General features: G+C 58.3%; 1 protein-coding gene across 1 annotated transcript; it reads left to right on the plus strand.

Annotated features, from left to right (window-relative positions):
* The first annotated feature begins 4,057 nt into the window (after nucleotides 1-4,057).
* LOC128774578 (testis-specific Y-encoded protein 1-like) lies at nucleotides 4,058-6,768 on the plus strand. The gene is made up of 5 exons (XM_053893644.1): nucleotides 4,058-4,744; nucleotides 5,962-6,039; nucleotides 6,196-6,307; nucleotides 6,446-6,591; nucleotides 6,697-6,768. Exons 1-5 carry the CDS (start codon nucleotides 4,058-4,060, stop codon nucleotides 6,766-6,768), a joined length of 1,095 nt encoding a protein of 364 aa, XP_053749619.1.

Raw genomic sequence — 6,768 nt, forward strand, 5'->3', positions numbered from 1 at the left:
AGAGCCAAACCCTCGAGTGTGGACACTTGAGGTCCGTGGGCAGAGGCCTCGGTGCTCTGTGTCCGAGGGATTACAGCCCTCATGCTGCACACCCGGCATCCCCGGGTGTCCTCCCGTATCCGCAGCTCTCCCCGGGGAGCCCTAGGGTCCAGGAGCTGCTAAAGCCCCTGCACAACTGTATCTGCTGCCCAGCGGCCTCTTCCACCCCAACATCAGCGTGTGTGGGCTCCAGAGTGCTGTCCCTCGAGAGAGGACACCCTCAGCAATTCAGGAGCCTTCTGACTTCCATGTCTCTGAACCACACGTGTCTCATTGGCCTGTCGGGATCGTCACGTTGTTCTCTGTTCACAGGAAATGTCTCGCATTGCCTGTGCTCCTCTGTCTCCCTGAGTGAGCCCTGGCGTGTTTGTGTCTTTTCCTGGCTTTGCCTGTGCCGACACCTCTCTGGTGATGCCTCCTTGCCTGGCCTAAGTGGGCACAGCTGTACCCGTGTAACCGCCTTCGTCTCTGCACACCTGTGTGTTGGGTCAGCTGTGGCTCTGGTGGCCTGTCTTGTCTTTGGTGTATGCTTCTGCGCTTGAGTGTGCTTCCCTCTGCATTCAACCCCTTTCTTCCACTGACAGATCCAGTTGCTGTCCTGCTGTCAGGTGGAGGGGCTTCTGCGTGTTCTGTTCTATGTTCCAGGAGCCAGAAATCCTTCCGTGCCTGTAGGACCTTCGTCAGAGGATTGGCCATGCACTCACTGCCAGCCAGTTAATGTCCCCAAATGCAGCTGGCTTGCTGTGAGCATTCCGTCACACCTCTATTTTCTGTCCTTCTGTTTTCAAACCCTTTGCGCCCGAGGGGCTCAAACGTCACTGGCCGGCACATTGCAGATGCAGGCGTAAATTGTGAAAAGCGGACCGGCAACGTTTTCCCACTTACTCTTTTGCCACGTGGCATGTTCCTGGCTGGGAGAGACTTCCCCCTGCCAGTGTGTGTCTCGTTTCCCTGTGCCTCCTGTGTGTTCTGGTCCCTAATTTGTCCATTACGTCCTACCTGGGAGTCTGATCCATGTTTGCAGGAACGAGGCTGACACCTTTGACTGCTGGGTTCTGAGCTCAGCTTAATCCACCAGGACTAGTGCGTGCCTGAGGGACACAACGGGCAGTGACGGATGTGCCCGTATCCTTCACGTGCAAGCGCTCCGTCCAGCCACCTTCACCGGGACATTTCTCAGCGACCCCTCTTTGTGTGTGGTGAGAGCACTTGCCTCTGAGAAATCTGACGAGGCGGTGAAGCATTGCTTACGGCTGCCCTGTGCAAGTTAGATCTCCAGAACTCATGCACATGGCATGACTGCATCTTCACACCCGAGCCCCGACACCTCCTCATCGCACCCTCCCCTGATTAGCACCACTCTACTCTCTGGTGGACTGCATGCCTTTAACTCCTTTAGTCTCCTCAGGAATCCATCAGGCAGGGCTCACCACCACTGTGCTTCTGTCAGGGGCTGGCTTCTTTCAGTGAGCCCAGTGCTTTCTGCACTGATGCTCAATGCACCCGCAGAAGGGTGAGCCACACTAAGCCCGGCGGCAAACCCTTTGGCCCTACGTTTCCCACACGTGTGCCTGGTGGCAGAGGTGCACAAGGAGCCTGCCTGCATGCGTCTCCCAGGTCCTCCACAGGGTACAAAGTACCGCCTCAGGAGGCTGATCCGCATCACATGGGCATAGCTCTGCTTGCACGTGTTAGCCTTTCGTATCATACAGGCAGCCCAGACTTAGAAATCCTGCTACCTGCTTACAACTATCCAGCCCTCGTGCTTCTGCAGACGCTCTGTGTCTGTACAGACATTTGAGTCACGGTCTCGTGACCTTCCAATACAGCTTGATGGTCTGTCCTTAGCTTACAGCCTGGGATGCGGTTCTCACTCATTGTCCTCCCCTCGGGTGCGAGTTTCCTCCATCACTGTGGTGGAAGGTAACCTTTATCACCATACGTTGGCTTGAAATTACTGGGCGGATCACCTGTCTGCGTCCGGGGATCCGAAGGAGACCTTGGCTCTTTTGCTCACGGTCCACACTTTCTCTGTAATGAGTCGCTTTGGATGAGAAGCTTGCCAGAGGCGAGGGGGCCTCAGAGTTGAGCACATTTCCTGGGCATCTGTGAGAACTTCGTTGGTTCCACTCGGAAAGCATTGACATTCATGGATGTGCAGCCTCTGCTTTTGCTTGAATTTGCCGAGCTTTGGGACGTGATTTCTTCCCGCATGTGCTGTGCCTAAATCTCTGCTGTGTCTTTCCGGCAGTCCCGTTTGCTGTCTCCTGCTGGTAAGTACAGGACTTCCAGCAGCCCTGTGGGGAACGGGTCCTTGTTTTCTTCCCTGCGGTGCCCTCTTCCTCACCCCGAATGACCTCACTGCAGCTTCCTTCTAGTTCAGCGATCGTTTCAGACTGCCCTTAAGGTCCAGGTGGGAGCGGTGCCTTTTGTGCTGAGGGCTGACCACTGTAGAGCATTCGTCTCTGTGCAAATTGCACAGGTGAATTTCACCAGGTGAAAGAGAGTGCACACTGCAGTTGCCCTGTCTTCAGAGTCAGCCCACCTGTCTCCGCCTCGGCTGCCCCTGCTCTCCTTCCTCCTACCCTCTCCTTGCCTCCCCCTCCCTTGTCTTCTTCCTGTCCCTCCCTCCCACTTTCCTTCCAGCTCTCTTTGTCTTCGTCTCCCTCCTCTCCATCACTAATGCCTCCCCCTGTCTCCGCCTGTCTTCCTTGTAATAGGTGCCCCTCTGTCTCTTCTTGTCTTGCTCCTCCTCCCTGTCTCTCCCGCCAATCTCCCCGGACTCTCCCTCTCCAGGCTGGTCTTCCCCTCCACTCGTCCTTCCTTCATCTGCTCTGCTAGCACGTGTCTCTCTCTCTCCCTCTATAGCTCTGTCTCTCTGTGTGTCTCTTTTTCACTGTCTCTCTCAGTGGACCTTCTGTGTCTGGGTGCATGCTTCTTCAGAATTCTTGTTGGTGCCTGGGAAATGGGAAGGGAACTCGTCTGCTTTCGTGTGTACTAGTGAAAGCAGGCACGGGGCTTTCTCAGAGACAGACACAGACAAGTCTGCAATTCTCGGTGAAGGGCCCCTACGTGCCCTGCGTGGTTGGAGTCGTCCTCCTTTTAGTGGAAGGTTAGATTTCAGGACCGGAGCAAGCTGCTAAATCCTACTACCCCATCTCCCTGGCGCTCTGTACGGAGATCAGTAGGGCACCAGTGGCAGATGGTGCTCTGGGGGTTGTTCTTTGCTCTGCATTGCAGTGCAGTGAGGTCTACTGAGCTGTGTTCTTGCAAGGACATGGCGGTGGGGTGGGTCTAGGGTGGGTGTCACTGGTTCTGGGTGGGCACCCACCTTACCGCCGCCCTCAGCCTGACGGCCAACGAGGAGATACCGTGGGGACGGCCATGTGGCCCCGGTAGGCGTGACACTAAGGACTTCTCCAGGCTTTGCCCCAGCTTCATGAAGAAGGGGCAAGGCACGGAGCAGGGAGTGGCTCACGGCGTGGACGATCCTGTGCTGAATGCTCTGGTGCCCGTAGTGAGGCCTCTGGGGAAAGGGTGTACAAGCGACCACAGACTGCGCGATACCGGGGACCTCGCAAGTGAAGGCTGGAAGGTGACAGCGCTGAAGAGGACATGCGGCAAACGGGGGCCACGCTGGCACCTTGGCACTCGCTCCAGAGCCTGGACCGGCCATTGGCGCGCGCTTGCTGGCGGCCAGCACCCTGTCTTGCTGTCTTGCAACTGATTGCTCCCCGAACCTGGCCAGCTGGCCTGACCTGCCCTGGAACCACTTCGCCCCCAGGCCGCATGCGCACACTCTTCACTGCCTCTGTCTCGGCCCCTCCTCCACAGCAGCCACAGCCAATGCGGAGTCCTCAAATCCCAGAGCCTGTGCGCCTGCGCTCAACTTTGGCGGGCTGCGGCGGGAGGCTTCAGGGAGCTAATGGTCTTGCGGCCAAGGCTCCCCCCACCTGCTGCCGTTTCCTGTCCTTGTCCTGAGGCTGCCCTAGCTACACTGGGGCCGGGGCCGAGCGTCATGGCCAGCGTGTCGCGGTCCGGACAAAGCGGAGATTCCCGCCGACCCTGGGCCCTGATCGTCCCGGATGCGAAAGGTGGAGAGTCCCGGCCCCGCGGGAATGCAGGGGCGCTGGAGGGCGTGGGCTGGCCGCAGTCCCCAGGTTCAGGGGCGGCAAGCGCCCATCCTGTGCAGGAAACCCAGGCCGGGTGTGAGATACAGGTGGCAAGCCCAGCGGAGGAATTGGTGCTGATATTGGATGACGGAATGGTGGCGGCTGAGGTGGTGATCGGGGAGGAGGAAGAGGACGGCGAGGCGACCAAGGATGAGGTGGCTGGAGAGGAGAATTCTGAGGAAGCCAAGCCAGAAGCAGAGGACATGCACGAGGAGGAGGAGGAGGTGGAAGTTGAGAGACAGCAGCAGGAGGAGTTTCAGGAGCAAGAGGAGAAGCGCGAGGCAGATGCAGAGGCGGAGGAGGGGCCCCAGCTCTCACAGCCGCTGCAGCAGCAAGAGCCAGCGCTGCGTCCTGCCTCAGCCCAGGACCCGCTGGCAGCACTGGAGCGTCTTCAGCTGGAGATCAGCGCTGGGAATGCCCAGGATTCCAGGGCCTTATGGCGGCTGAAGCGCAGGATTCTTCGGAGGCAGATTTCTTACCTGGATCACAGAAGGGCCATCATCAAGCACATCCCTGGCTTCTGGGCCCAGGCGGTATCCTTCCTTGTGCTGGTGGGTGATGGCGGGGGCTGTTGTGCAGGAGGGCTGGGCACTGAGAGCAGGGTGCCTCAGGGCGATGGCCCCCAGAGAGGAGAGCTGGGGAATGGTCCCTGGCCCTGGGTTGGTGTGGTCTGGGATCCAGTGTAAGGCCTTGGACAGGGGCGGTTGTTGGGGATGGGGGGACTTGGTGACTGGGTCTGTTTCCTCTAGGTCTCCGCCAACGTTGGCCTGCAGGCTGGTCTCAAATATTACTTGCAGACACGAGCCATGTGTCCCCATGCTACCAGAGCTAGGGTAGCACAAAGCAGCCTTCACTCAGAGCAGATAAGGCAAGGAAACATTTCGCTGCAAAATGGGAGAGTTACGCAGGCCGCACACCCACCTTCACATTCACAGGCTGTGCACGTTTCCTAGCAGTTCCTTCAAAAGAGAGCATTTCAGACACACACTCATGACCTTTAGTGGAACCACGCCACGCCCCTTTGCCAGACAGTAGGACGACTGAGACCCACTCCGAATGGGGTACAAGCTGCCTCCCCAGACCCTGACACATGACACACACACACACACACACACACACACACACACACAGAGGATTCTCTCCTGGTATCTCCACCCCTGCTTCCCTCTCTGTCCTCAGGCTCCGGCTCGGTCCCACCCATGTCTTTCTCTCCGGACTGGCTGTGTCACTGTGTCTAATCCTTTTCCCTCCTCGGCCCTCCTCGTCCGTGCTTCTCGATCTCTTTCTCCCTCCCACACCCTCTGCTTGCAGCGTAAGTGTGCAGTCGGGTTCCTGTAAGCCATGTTATTCCATCTGGACTCAGGAGGCTGGTGACAACATAGGTCTTCACGGGAATATGCCAAGAAACCCAGCCGTGAGGAGGGGTCAGAGCACATGCCGACATCACAAGCTATGATGGGCTGCTGGCAGCCCACACAGGTCAGATATAGGAAGGAACTGTGAGGCGTGCAGGCAGTGGAGTCTCTCCCTGCTGTGTGCAGACAGCGTGGCAGGTACAGGAAGCCAACGGACTGCCCAGTGTCGATGGGGTCTGATGCATCTGCAGAGGCTGAGGAGTGTGGGGACTAGTGTTTCCTGGTCTTTCTGCACATGCCGTGATCTAGTCCCTTGCTCTTAGCCTGGGAGGGTTGGAGGGGGGCTGTGTCTGTTTCCACAGCATCTGAAGGCACAGCTCCTTGACACAGCACAGATTCTGAATCACCCCCAGTTGTCGGCCATGATCGGTGCCCAGGACAAAGACGTGCTCAGCTACGTGGTCGACTTGGAGGTGAGACCGGGGAGGCTGTGGCTGGGGGCCGTCCCGTCGGCTGTGGGATTTGGGCAGGAGAAGGTGAGGCAAAGGTGCTCACCCTCACAGCCAGGCAAGTAGCTCAGGACCCCGAGGGAGGACACTTGCCCCCTCCTGTCCCATTGCTCACGGCAGGTGGAAGAAGTGGGCCATCCCAAGTACCGCTGCAGAGTGATGTTTTTCTTTGGGGCCAACCCGTACTTCCGGAACCCAGTGATCATTAAGGAGTATCAGCTGAGCTTTGCTGGTAGGGTGTGGGTCCCATGATGGTGCGGGGCAGGGGGATGAGGAGCATGAATCAGGGGCAGGAGGGAGGGGGAGGGGGAGGGGCAGGTGGGTGGGGAGGAGGCCATCAGCTTGCTCCTCAAATCCTCTCTTCCTGCAGGCTACAGGATATCGCGTTCCACTCCAGTCCAGTGGTTCTGGGATTATGAACGTGGAGCTCCCAGTCGCAGGCATGACCCCACCAGCCTTAACTTGTTCAACTGGCTGTGTGAGCACAGCTGCCCAGGGGCGAACAGGATTGCCGAGGTGGGGCCCCTGAGGCCTTCGTCAGCAGTGGGGATGTGGGTGGCCCCCGGCCAGAGAGGAGAGTGGGCTATGCCCAATGTGGCGCCGGCCTGTGTCCTCTTCCAGATCATCATCGAGGACCTGTGGCCCAATCCCCTGCAGTACTACCTGAGGGAGGAAGGGACCAGAAGACAGTGA

Source organism: Panthera pardus, unplaced genomic scaffold, assembly GCF_024362965.1.
Source record: "Panthera pardus isolate Hobbes unplaced genomic scaffold, ASM2436296v1 HiC_scaffold_333, whole genome shotgun sequence".
Lineage (NCBI taxonomy): Eukaryota > Metazoa > Chordata > Mammalia > Carnivora > Felidae > Panthera > Panthera pardus.

What these genes read in the sequence shown, in the direction of transcription:
- LOC128774578 (XM_053893644.1), top strand. Translation starts at nt 4,058, where the DNA reads ATGGCCAGCGTGTCGCGGTCCGGACAAAGCGGAGATTCCCGCCGACCC. An exon ending in GTATCAGCTGAGCTTTGCTG is followed by an intron (nt 6,308 to 6,445) that starts GTAGGGTGTGGG and finishes CTCTTCCTGCAG; the next exon opens with GCTACAGGATATCGCGTTCC. An exon ending in GGGCGAACAGGATTGCCGAG is followed by an intron (nt 6,592 to 6,696) that starts GTGGGGCCCCTG and finishes GTCCTCTTCCAG; the next exon opens with ATCATCATCGAGGACCTGTG.